At 42.6% G+C, this 12,169-nt stretch overlaps 1 protein-coding gene across 2 annotated transcripts in view; it reads right to left on the bottom strand.

The window, feature by feature from the left end:
* Positions 1–328: 328 nt before the first annotated feature.
* The window catches only part of MYO1C (myosin IC), a 32,889-nt gene continuing 21,048 nt past the window's right edge, over positions 329–12,169 (bottom strand). For both annotated transcript variants that reach the window (XM_059829129.1, XM_009815215.2), the window contains exons 17-32: positions 11,917–11,997; positions 11,628–11,733; positions 10,985–11,102; positions 10,649–10,762; positions 10,391–10,467; positions 10,158–10,226; positions 9,654–9,738; positions 9,276–9,435; positions 8,438–8,521; positions 6,637–6,730; positions 6,479–6,534; positions 5,835–5,970; positions 4,167–4,237; positions 3,622–3,719; positions 3,183–3,282; positions 329–2,048 (exon numbers count right to left, since the gene is read on the bottom strand). In XM_059829129.1, the coding sequence (XP_059685112.1) occupies positions 2,022–2,048; positions 3,183–3,282; positions 3,622–3,719; positions 4,167–4,237; positions 5,835–5,970; positions 6,479–6,534; positions 6,637–6,730; positions 8,438–8,521; positions 9,276–9,435; positions 9,654–9,738; positions 10,158–10,226; positions 10,391–10,467; positions 10,649–10,762; positions 10,985–11,102; positions 11,628–11,733; positions 11,917–11,997 (1,476 nt within the window). In that variant the 3' untranslated portion in view covers positions 329–2,021. The remainder of the gene's footprint in view (positions 2,049–3,182; positions 3,283–3,621; positions 3,720–4,166; positions 4,238–5,834; positions 5,971–6,478; positions 6,535–6,636; positions 6,731–8,437; positions 8,522–9,275; positions 9,436–9,653; positions 9,739–10,157; positions 10,227–10,390; positions 10,468–10,648; positions 10,763–10,984; positions 11,103–11,627; positions 11,734–11,916; positions 11,998–12,169) is intronic.

Here is a 12,169-nt window from a genome sequence, read left to right on the forward strand (position 1 = left end):
GTAGTATAGCCGTGAGGCCAGCCTCCTAGAAGGCGGCCTAATTTTGCGTCAGGAGGAGTCAGAAGCTCCTCCACACCATGTATCCAGTCCTCTACCTGAATGCGCAAAAAGCCATGATCTGGTTGGTGCATTCCTCTCGCTTGCCCTTACAGTACTCCTCATCCACTCCAGTTACATGGATGGAGAGAAGGGAAACACGTTATCTTAATGTCCACCCTGCTTAGCTGATGTCCTAGAAACCTCTTTCTAGGAATAACCTGCTCTGCATAGACAGATTGGGCCCAGGAACCAGAGATTCAGGAACAGTTTCTACAACAAAGACAAGGTGTGGTTTTTTGTAAAAATTTATTGAGCGTAGTCTTGAAGAGGTTATATAATAGCGTATACAGCATTGTATAGTATATACACTCTAGCATACACAGTGGTATGGTGTATATGTACTACAGTGTATACAGCATTCCAGGCCTGGGGCAGTGTTTGATAACTGCATGATGTCAGAAACCAAAATGTAGGAGACTGAGCTGATCATATGTGAGTGGCAACATGTTTGGTTATATTTTATTCAGGGCTTACTGCAACTGTTGTTGCTACTGTGTCAGGACAGAGGTGGAACGTGAGGGATTTCTAAGGCAAGTAGAGTGCAGAATGTACTGTTTGAAGTCTAGAACTTGGAAATGGAAGCTGGAGATTTGCAGTCAGCAGGTATTTGACACATAGCTGTCCACCCTGTAGCCATTCTGGGTTCTTTGTTAAATGAAGGTGCTTAGTATTAATGTCTGACGCAGTCTGAGACCAGTTAGCATTCAAAAAGTGTATCCCTTCTAGCCTTGGGTTAGAATTGGGGTGAGGTGACACAGCTTGCTTAGGAAGATGCTTCCATGCAAAGGAGCTGTCAGCAGCTGGTCAGTGATGCTGGCAGTGCTGAACTAGCCCTCTCTTCCCCTTTAAGGCAGTACTGAGAGGCATTTATATAAACATTGTGGAGCTTTATTGTGGGAACTCAAACTTCCAGTTATCGCTAAAAACAAGAGGAAAAGCAGCTTTTTCTGAGGGTGCTGCTCTGAGCCTGAGGAGCTGTGTGGGGGAAGGGGCAGTGGTGACTCCCAGACAGGCACGAGGTGGGAGGGAAAGCTCATGTGCACATCCTGTGGCCAAGGACTACAGGTTTCATTTCCAGCCTAGAGCAGCATAGAGAAGTGGTGGCCTCTGCTCTTTGTATTACTTACATTTTGTTTGGATGTGTGGATATGAAAAAGTTCCTACGGTATAAAAATATCACTATAGAGCAAGAAGGTGACTGACTGACTTCAAAAAAAGGTAAAAGTCTCTGGATCCAAATCAGTGAAGAAGTTACATGATGGGTTTCTCAGGTTAATACCTTATCATAAACTAAAAACAACAAAAATTCCAAACCTAAACCATAAAGTTTCCACATCAACTCCATTTCTTGTAGTGCATCTCTCATACTCAGCTATAAAGTAGTATTTACAGGGTTTTACTCATTTACACAATATGGCTTTAATATATTGTAACACAAAGCATCAAAACATCTCAGAGCAAAATTCTTCATAAAACATTCTTTCTGAATATAAAGTTTGGCATTTCGTTGATTTGGCTGACAAAGCAGCAGAGTTACTTGTTTTCTGATTGTGCTTTTTGATGATGACAAGCACAAATTTTGGTCGTTTCCATCAGGGCTTAAACTACCCTGAGAGAGCTACCTCTCCCTCAAAGCCCAGCTGAATGTTTCATGAGCCACGGTTTCACAGACATTGCGTTGGACCCATGCGTTTGCCACTAAGGTAAGGAAGAGAAGGCCTTTCTTTTGGAACTTGCATATTAAGACAAGAAAGCAAGATGTATTTTGTGGTTTTTCTGAAAGTGCAGGTCTTTGGTAACAATAAACAAAATGAGCAAAGCGAGGAAGGAGGGGAGACGTTGCTGGGATCTGTATCCAGCCAATTCTATAGGGTTCAGTCAGACTGATGGAGAAAAAGGTCCTGGAGTGGTGGCATATTTTATCATCGAGAATTCAAACGAGGAGCAACCTGCAGGAGAAGACAGAACAGATAAGCTAGGAAGTGTGTGAAAAACACAGATGCTGCAATAGTTTTAGCTCCTAAACATCTTCAAAGCGCACCAAAGACTGGCTTGTAGAATTAAGCTGTTAATGTCACAGTATGTAAAGTTTGCTCTACTACTCTGAAGCTGTCCAGTCTCAGCAGGAAACAAAAGCAGGTACTGGCAATTCAGGAAATCAGAGGACACTGCAGTGCTCTCAGGCCCTGGTGCCTGTGGTTCTGTTAAACTTCTCCCTAGGCTAACAGCACTAGCAGTGCAAGAAGACTTTGCTTTGCTGAGGAGGAAGGGACAAACCTGGAAAAACGTTCCTAGGGATGGCTTGAAAAGGCTGGGGAAAAAAGTGGCATGTGTCTCTTCATAGTCTAAAGAGTTAACTTGGTTTGCTGTTACTGATAGCAAGTAAAGCAGCCTGATCCTCATTTCAGCATGCTTATGCAAATTTAATCTCTCTTCCTGTCTACAGTCTCTAGGCATTCCATAGGGCAAGGAAATCCTTTGGCAGTGCTACGTTTGGCTTTTTATAGGCTGGACTGTTTCAGTGAAGAGCGAAGTGGAAATGCTGATTGCTGTTCTGAGGTTAGCCAGCCTGCAGTGGGATGGGGAGCTTGCTTTTTCAGCTCTGATGGTGGAAGGGGAGTGAGTGCGGTCTGAGTATGTTGTGGATTTATTTCTGAATAACCTTTAATCTGACAGTGCATAAAGCAGTTGCATGACTATATCTGACTAGCAGGAAGACTACAAACAATCTGAGAAGGGAAGAGGATTTTTTTTTTTTGCTTCCTGTGTTTTTAAATGTCTTTCCAAAATTTGATTTGCCAAAGAGTGTAGCATTAAAGCCTGAATCTTAGGGAGAAAAAGAAAGTGATTGATAAGGCAGTCAGTGAGTTTGAGTAAGCCTGGCAGTCTCTCAAGACTGCAGGAAGAAAAGTACAATGCACAGCTCCAACTGGGGAAAAGACTGGTAGATGAGGGCAGTGCGTTCAGCAAGAGAGTCATGTGGCATGGGTCCATCTGCTGCAAGTACGGTTTAATGCCAAAACCTGGGTTTGGATCCACTGTAAGTGAACTACCCTTTATTACCAACCTCAGCCTGTACTCACCACTGTTAGATGGCCATTCTTGGCTTTGGCTATAAGCAGTTCTGATCCCGATATAAAGTCAATTATGCCTTCTTTGCCTTGCCCAACTGTAAATTTTATGCTGCGAAGAGAAAGAGGTAAGAACAGATTTGATGAGTATTTGTGACCTCTCCACTAGCTTAGTTTTACCCTATTCCTGTGTAAGTGGCTGCTTTGTATTGATGCTTAGCGGCAATAGATCTGCTTGTTCAAGGAAATGGAGCCTTAGTTAATATGCGTTATTTTCATAGAATTGTTTGGGTTGGAAAAGACCTTTAAGATGATCAAGTCCAACTGTTAACCTAACACTTTTGATGTTGCATAGGTATGTTTCTATCTCCCTTTAATGCTGTAGCACAGCTCTTCAGCACCAACACAAGAAAACCAAGGCAGCTCCTGAGAGGGGCTTGGCTTCACTCACCTGCCCTGGTTGATGTTGACATTATTGACTTTGTCTGCCTGCATGGCTGTTTTTGTTAGTGTCTCAATCACATGGTCACTTTGAAGTACAACGTCTCCCTGGGACAAGAGAGAAAGAATGGTTTATGATCATGGCTTTACAGTGTCAGTACACCAAAATGATTATGCTGTAATTAACAGGGACAGAACTATCTCCTCTGTAGGTTACCATGGAAAAACACTTCTCCAAGAGGACCAGGCTTGGTGGAGATCTCCGGGGCCTCTGTTGTGGGTCACACTGTACCTATGGCAGTTAATTTCTTTATTTACAAGGTATCAGTAATGGGGGCAAGAGACAGCACCAATCCTGTTGGTGAACCAGCCACTGCTGAAGGCTGTAAGCACAAGTGAATGTAAGTGAAATGCTACTTAGAGCTGGCACAAAGTTAGTTACATACATGTCACCGTGTGTGCCCCTTCCCCCTGCCCCCGCTGGATCTTAGGCTCTTTGTGCCTTTAAAACCTTTTCTAGAGGTGGTTGGAGAAATGATGGATGAGTCCCACTACCTTCTGTTTGTTGTCTTCACAGTGCACGTGCAGCACAAACAAGTTATCGCTCAGGCTGCTGACGGAGATGCCTGCAATAAAGAAAGAACGGCCATTTGACACCCAACACAACACTACTAGGATTCTTGCATGTGTTTCAGAACCTCTCCCAGGAACGCAGCAACTGTTATTCCCACACCAAGGAACCCGACAGCTGAGAAGCTGCACAGCAGCACTGTGCTAACATGCCAGCAGAGAGGCTGAAGAGGCTGTAAGGTGACAATCAGCTTATAACTGGGCTTTTTAAGATGAAAAAGAAACTTTCAGATGCCTCTGTCCATCAGAAGTAGGAAGAATGCCTGTTTACAAACTGTCACGGAGTTGAAAGAGAGGTACTTTGGCCAGCTGAAGGACTTACGACCAAAATTTTACTTTTCAGCACCCACTGGACAGATAATTCATTCTAGCCCTGCAGGTGGATGAGTGGTGTAATTGCTGGGGTACTAAGAAGGAGAGGGACAATTGGAACAGTGTAGTCACTGTTGTCTTCCCCCTCCCCAGCCAACACACAGTAAGAAAGGCCGAGCTGCTGTAGGAGCTTGGCTCCAGACAGCTACCCTTGCTGCCAATTCCTTGCTTGCTTGCCCTGCAGCTAGGCTTGGGAGCAGGCTGAACCTGCACCCAACTTGCTGGAGTATTGGTCCTCGCAGATCCAGTCCTGAGCTGCTGCAGGTTCTCGTTACGCTGCACTGTGACCCACTCGGGCTCTGAATTCAGCATTTCTACTCATCCAGCCAGCAGTGCCTTCTGACCGCACAGTAAGCAAGAGGCTCACCCTCTGCCCTGAGTTGCTCATGTTTGCTAAATGAAAAAAAATCCTCTCCCTGGGGTAGGTGGGTAGGGATTAGTTAAGGAGCACTGTGCTCTGTTTCAGGAATGTCTGTTTCTTCATAGTTTATTTTTGGACTTTGTTTAATAACTTGACACTAGATAGATACAAACTGGATTAGCTATTTAAATTGAGCTAGCCCAACCCCAGCAGACATGAACATACAGCTCTGCCGTAATAGCATCTGACAGGAGTCACAGAACCCCAAATTAGTGTTGCCCTTGGAAACCACTTCAAATGGTGACAGTTACAAATGCAGCAGATAGATAGTTACCTCAGGCTAACATTGAAATGATTAGCACCAAAATTGGCTGCAAAGAGGAACTGTAGCAGAGCTGAGGCTGTGAAGTGAGAGGTTTCAGACAAAGCCAAGTAATGACTACAATGTACCAGACAGACTCAGCAGTTTTCTCTGTCTGACCAAGTTCCCCCCTCTAAAAGTATCAAGTCTGTCTCAATTATTTAGAGGACTGAAAACTGGAGCAGTGTCCCAAGCAGCTGCTGTGTAATAATGGTGCAACTCCCCTGTGGCAGAGATATGCAATTGAGAAATGACTTAGGAGGGGGCTTGAGGGAGATAAATTGAGTAATTTTTGTGACATTTTGTGGAGTTTTAATTTTAGAAAAACTTGAGTTTCAAGATATTACAGACTTAAAATGCTTGTCAGTATCATAATTCCATTCTTGTCCTGGACAAAGTGGTTATTTTATTATTACTTACTACTATTTTTTAACTGAAGTCAGTCTTCACCTTGCCTACGATCAAGTGAGCCAAACCCCATTTATGATACCATTCTCACCTGTCAGATTGGCATAGTCGATCCGTTGTTTGATTTTGGATTCTTCAACTATGACGACCGCGTTCTGGGTAAGAAGCAGCTGCCGTGCTCTTGCCTTGTATCCTTTCCGGTCATACTTGATCACAGGAACTGCATACTGAAATAAGTGTTAACAGTGCTAAAAATGCAACTTGTTTAATTGTCAGCTACCTTCCCTCTAGCCTAGAGAGCTTGCAGGAGGTACTGACCAGTGGTTGGTAAACTGGGAACAGAGACAATCCTTTTAAGTCCTATTCTCTGTTCTGCCACAGACTTCCTTGTTGACCTAGAGGAGTTCTGAACAATAATGTGATGACTAGAGCTGTCTGACTGTGGGCTTGAAAAAAATCCAGGTTTAGCTCCAGTCCATGTAGGTTTGTTTCTTCATCGCTTCTTTCCTCTCCAGCCATGCCAGCTGCAACCCCTTCCATTCCTAACTGACTTAAACTTGCCCAAATCTCAAAATTGTATTTCTGAGCCATCAGCTCTTCCCATAGACTATCTTCTAAGGTATTACAAGCTTATAATATAATAAAATTCTTGCTATATTTTCTTCATAAATCTAATCCGATATTCTGCTGAACAACTCTAGAAGCTTGACAAAAGTAGTAGGACACACATCTCACCTTAATTGCTTCACTTTCTAAAGCTTGAAGGACTTTGGCATTTATCTCTTCATTACCTGTATTAAAACCAAAGAGGTAGGGTCAGAAAGAGAATTTTCTAGCAAGAAAAGAGTAGCTTAATCCCCTACTTTCTGTTAAACTTCACAACACCTACTCACCAAGTCGAGTGTTGATGAAGAGTCTAGGAACACTCTGAGGGTAATTGTCTTTTTTACCCTTAAAAATCTCACTGGCAATTACTTTTTGTTCCAACTGCAAAGACAAAAGATATATTCTTGTTTAGTATAAAATGTCTCCTTAAATAAAAAGACAGATTTGTCTTGACATGTTCTCTTTTTGGTTTTTTAGCAGTTGTCATCTAGTTCTGACCTCCTGAATCATACTAGTCACAAAATTACACAAAATATTCCATACATCCCTTACATTTTCAACAGCTACCCAATCTTTAGGGTAGAAAAGAAATTTCCTCCCCCCCCCCCCCCCCCCAGTCTCAGAATTCTCCCAGTGCAGCAATTCTCTTAACCTCTTCCTCCTTAAGCTTAAACAGTTTGTTCTCCTGCTCTACCCCAGATAGCTTTTTTAATCTTTCACATTATTTCCCCCCCCCACCCATGAAGCCTTTCAGCTACTCAACACCTTTACTTTTTTGTCAGTAGTTCAAGTAATGTCCTCATTAGCACAGTGTAACACATTCATTACAGCGCTCTGATCTACTCAATATTACTCTACCTTATCCTAAAATATCCTAAAAATATTATCTTATCCTCTGACAAATAGTACAACACAGCTAGCTGCCGTATCGCTCTGGGAGTGCCTGTTTAGATGATTAGTCACTGTAAACCTTTGATCCCTTTCAGAGTGGCAGTATTCCAGGATACAGTCACCCCACACTGTAAATATGACCTGTACTCTTAGCTCCCAACTTGCGCTCCTTCAGAATAAGAACAAAACCAGTGACTGAGGAAACAGGAAATGCTCTTTGCTTTATTTAGGGCAAATGCATGCTATGCATGCTATTAGACAGTATAAAGCACCTGAGGTGATTTACAGGTAAAAATGTGATAAAAGATACTCATTATCAGTGAGTCTGGTTTGCTCAGGAAAAGGAAGTGCTCTGCTGAGTTTCTACCTCCAGCTCAGTAATGGCTGGTATTAATCTCATGTCCTTAATCACAGGCTCAGCCACTAACTAATCTACAGCATTTCATGACATGTGCTTAATATTTTGCAGGCCTTCGTAAGCAGTATAATATACTATGCAATAAAAAAAAGGCTTAAAGACAACTATCACTATCATCTCATAACAGTTACATCTAAACTGTTTAATGTATACACGTCTTATCATGTCCCTTTACTGAGCTTTTTTTATATTAAAAAATTGCCTCCCCCTACCTTTCCATGACTAAGATGAATCAAATTTCAGTATCATTTTTATTCTTTTTAGCTAGAACAGCAGCTGTAACTGTTGATGTAACTTCTCTGTTTGGAAAATGACTAGTTTTGTGCCCGCAGAATTCTTGCTCTCTACTTTATATGGTACAAACAGAATAATGCGGCTTCTTACATTTTTATTTTCCATGGGAAGAGTAACAGGGCCTTTCAGTATAGAAATTATATACAGGCATGGATATACATCACTGTATAAATAGTATGTATTGAAATAGGTATGTAATGTTTTTTCTTTTTATGCACATTTCAGTCTTTTTAGTTTTTGTCTCTAGCCTAAAAAAAGAATCATAGAGCTCTTGTGGAACTGTTAACCAACCACTGAAGAATGTAATGATTCAAGAGTCCCTCCATCTCACCACTGCTTCTGTGCCCCCCTCTGTAGTAGCACCCTTATCCCTCCCATCCAGCTGCTCCCCTCCTTCATTTCCTACAATAAATAATGCTGACAACCCCCTCCCGTTCTTGGGAATGTCAGCATAGTTTGTGAAATAATGTCAAGTTGTCTTGTACCTGCTGCTTCCACTCTGGGCTGATTCTCTTGCAGTAGGTCCAGACCATGTTCTGCATACAGAGCTGTCGCAGGAGCTGGGACGCCTGAAGAAGAAATCACACAATAAATGAAAATAGCTCAAAATTACCAACAAACCAATTCAAACAGTGAAGACAGATGAGAAGCAACTGCAGAAAATGCATTGCTGAACCAAAATACTGTTTCATTACTGAGAAGAATAGGAATAATAGGAAGTTTATTTTCCACCATTCTAAGCGAGTTTGCCCCCACAACATTCTCCAACTGCTTTAGAATGGAGAATGAATACCAGGAGCACTCCACACTGCTGCGCCCTTCCATGCTTCCAGCTCTACCTGCAATCCAAACAAACAAGGACCTTTGGATAAGGGGGGCTTTCTGCAATATTTTGTTTTGATCAGATAAAAAAGCAATTCTGCCAGATGCAGAATAATAATGGCAACAGAGGAAGTTTAATATGTCCTTGCAGCCAGTTTAACTGTCCAGAGGGAACTTAATTTGTTCAGAAAAAAAGGGAAGAAAATTTCAGAAACTGAGAAAACCAGTAGAAAATGGTGTTGCAACAGCAGCACGCTCTCAAGAACTCGCAATAGCTCTGATCATTTTACAGATATGCTAATTACACCCATGTGATGATGTTTGGATTAATTCTACTAGTAGAGATGCTAATGCAACGTGGAACTTGAGCGAGAAGCTGGTTCTTTCTTGCTCGGGTAGCAGGAGGGTCCCCTCAGGCCTTTGGTGGCCCGTGGTCTTCACTGCTGTTAGTCTCCTCCATCCTGTGTGTCATTCGCCTGCCCCCGGTGCAGCTGTGCCTACCTCGCAGAGTGATGGAGGAGGAGTTGGCCACGATTTGTCCAAAACATTTTTTGGTAAATTACGCTTGAGGTTCATCAGGAAGGAGAAGCGGATGTAATCAAGGAAATACTCGTTCTCTGGGCAGCGAGGGTGGTTCCGGTAAATAAAACCTTTAATGAACCTGAGGAAGAAGAAAATTTCATTAGAAAATGAGAAAAGTGATCAAAATTAGAGATATTTAGAGGTCTCTTCCAACCCAACCATTTTCTGGGATTTACTTAGTAGTTGTAATTTATTTAAAAACCCCTTTGATACTGTAGTGATAAGAAGGTTTATTCTTATCATCCTATTGTTAAGAAATAAGCACCCATTTGACGGCTTTGGTTATTCTTTACGCACCTTCTGATAGTCTCTACTGCCCACTTCTTCTTGGCAGCTTTTCGGCGTCCCAAAGTTCCCCGCCACCACGACTGGATGGCTATTGCTAAAAATAATACAAAGATTGTGCACTAAGTGAGCTCCTCTGTACCGATATTGACTCCCTACAAAACTGGCAACAAAGAGTGCTCAAGAAAGCCAGTGCTGGAGGTAAACAGCCTTCAGAGTGGCATATGGGAAAATATAATTTAAGTTCTTAATAATATGATACAATAGATAAATGTCAATAAAAAGCACCGGCAGATGGGAACTGCTGTGTGAACATGAGTTAAGTCTGCTTCTCTTGCTCAGAGTCTCACAGACTAAAGGTGGAAGGACTGGGTACCACACCAATGTCTTCCGTTCCACTTCCAGCAAGACTTTGGGAATGTTCCTTCTTGCACATCAAACTCAACTCATCTCTGACAACAGCGGCCACTTCAAACCGTGCAGTTACACAGCACTGCAGTTTCCTCTCTCTCATACCTGAGTGTTTCATGTGCAGGAATTTCTTTCGACGGTAGAAACCTCTCCATGTGGCCTGCATTTTTGTTGCTGAAAGAAAACCAGCAATTTGAAATTGTGACCAAGCAGATTTTGGTAGAAAAAGGGTCAAACTTTTTGAACAAAAATATCTCCCTGAACGAACAGCAAAAAAAAAAAAATCAGAAAACAGACAGCTAACTGTCCATGAAGGTCCTGCCGTGTGTGTGACTCACCCAGACTCTGCTTCCTCACTTCCAGAGCATCTTCTGTTGCAAACAAGGTCTTGGGAAAGCGGATAAAAATCTTTGTTCTAGAAATAGAAATGCAGAATTATGTTGAACATGCTGAAGAAGTTTGCTTCCTGCCCTTAGCATCCCCTTTGGGATCTCTAATCTCTTCCTCACCCATTAGATAGGGAAGCCTTATTTAAAAGCAATTACATGGACGTCCAATGATTCATAATCTCAAATGAAGAAAACAGAAGAACTAACCGTCCCATTTTGTATTCTTCCTGTTTGTAGCCAAGATGCTTCACCAGCACAGCCACCCCATCGTGGGGCCGTCCATCCCACGTAGGCCATGTTTCTGGACAAAGTGATTTGTACCTGGAAATTGACAGCAGAAGAAGTCTTAGGGAGAGAAGTCCGATCCATACAGGGCAATGGGAAGGGAGAGAGGCTTTGCTTCTCGCTCCCTCAAGAAAATAAGTCTGTCAGGTGTAAGGGCTGCCTCTCTGCTGTTCAGAACAGCTCCCCAGGCTCAACCTCTGTGGGACTGAGACCAGGGGGAGGGAGCAGCAGGGAGAGAGCAGTCCAAGGTAATCCTACCTCTGCAGGAAAACTTCGTATTTTCTTCGATATGCAAACCCGGCTCTGCGCACTCGGAGGTTCTCCATCAACCCTAGGTATTTCACTTGATGTCGGATTAGAACTTCATCAAATCGATCTTGAGAGAGCACGAAAATAGGGAAACACAATTAACATGTAGCTGTCCCTCCATCTGGAGAAGGGGAATGCTCAGTTCTTGGTTTTATCTTACAGAGTTATCTTTAACCTCTACCCCATCTTCACGGTGCAAGTCCCACACAACTTACTTTGTGTCTCCGGCCCCCTCCCCCGCCCTTCAATATACATTTATATTTAGTTCCAAAAAGAAGTTCTCTTTTAGGATGTTCTATGCAGACAGGAGGAAAAAATGAGGGAGAATAAAGGTCATTAAAAGGAAGTTAACACAGGTTAATAATTCTTTGCTTTAAACATGACCCTACTCCACCCAAGACCAGTGCTCCCATTCCAATTCCTGGCTGCTGGTACTGCCACCACCTCCCTACAAGAAGCTCTGGCACAGACCCAAAATGAAAAAGTCCTGCAGGACTTCTTCATTTGAACTCCTTTCTGTGCCCCACTGGCTGGGATCTAGTGGTCTATATACAGCTGTCATAGAAAAGAGGAAGAGTCACCAGGGTCATACCAGCCTGTTTCGCATCGTTAGGTTTAATGCAACGAATGTAGGAGGGTTCTTTGGACATCAGAATTTCCATGAGTTTGGCGAGGCTGTTTTTAAACTGAGTTGCTGCCTAGGAGAAAAGAAAGAAAACTATGTGTGAGGCAATGACTTACAGCTAGTACGTGTGACTGCACAACAAACCTGTCTCCCAGCTTTAAATGTAAGAGGCTTGCATTCAGATTACCATGTAGACAGGGCATGTTTTTCAAAAGGAGGAAATAGCCACATGTCCATCCAGCTCTTGTGTTCTTACCGTTTCAGGTCTCTTTTTGTCTGTCAGCTCCGTCCTGTCAAAACACTGATTTATGATAGGATTCTCAGAGTTGCACATGGTCTGCAGAGAGAGACGTTTTCAGAGATAAAGTACAGAGTATTCTTCAGAGGACTATCAAAGAAACATGGGACAAAACTGTTTGCTTGGGGTTTTTGGTTTTGTTTTGCTTTTTAATAGTAAAATGAACTTTGGGCACCTCAATTTGTCTTTTCATAGTGCAGCCCTATGGACA

This window comes from Gavia stellata, chromosome 25 (genome assembly GCF_030936135.1).
Source record: "Gavia stellata isolate bGavSte3 chromosome 25, bGavSte3.hap2, whole genome shotgun sequence".
NCBI classification, from domain to species: Eukaryota; Metazoa; Chordata; class Aves; order Gaviiformes; family Gaviidae; genus Gavia; species Gavia stellata.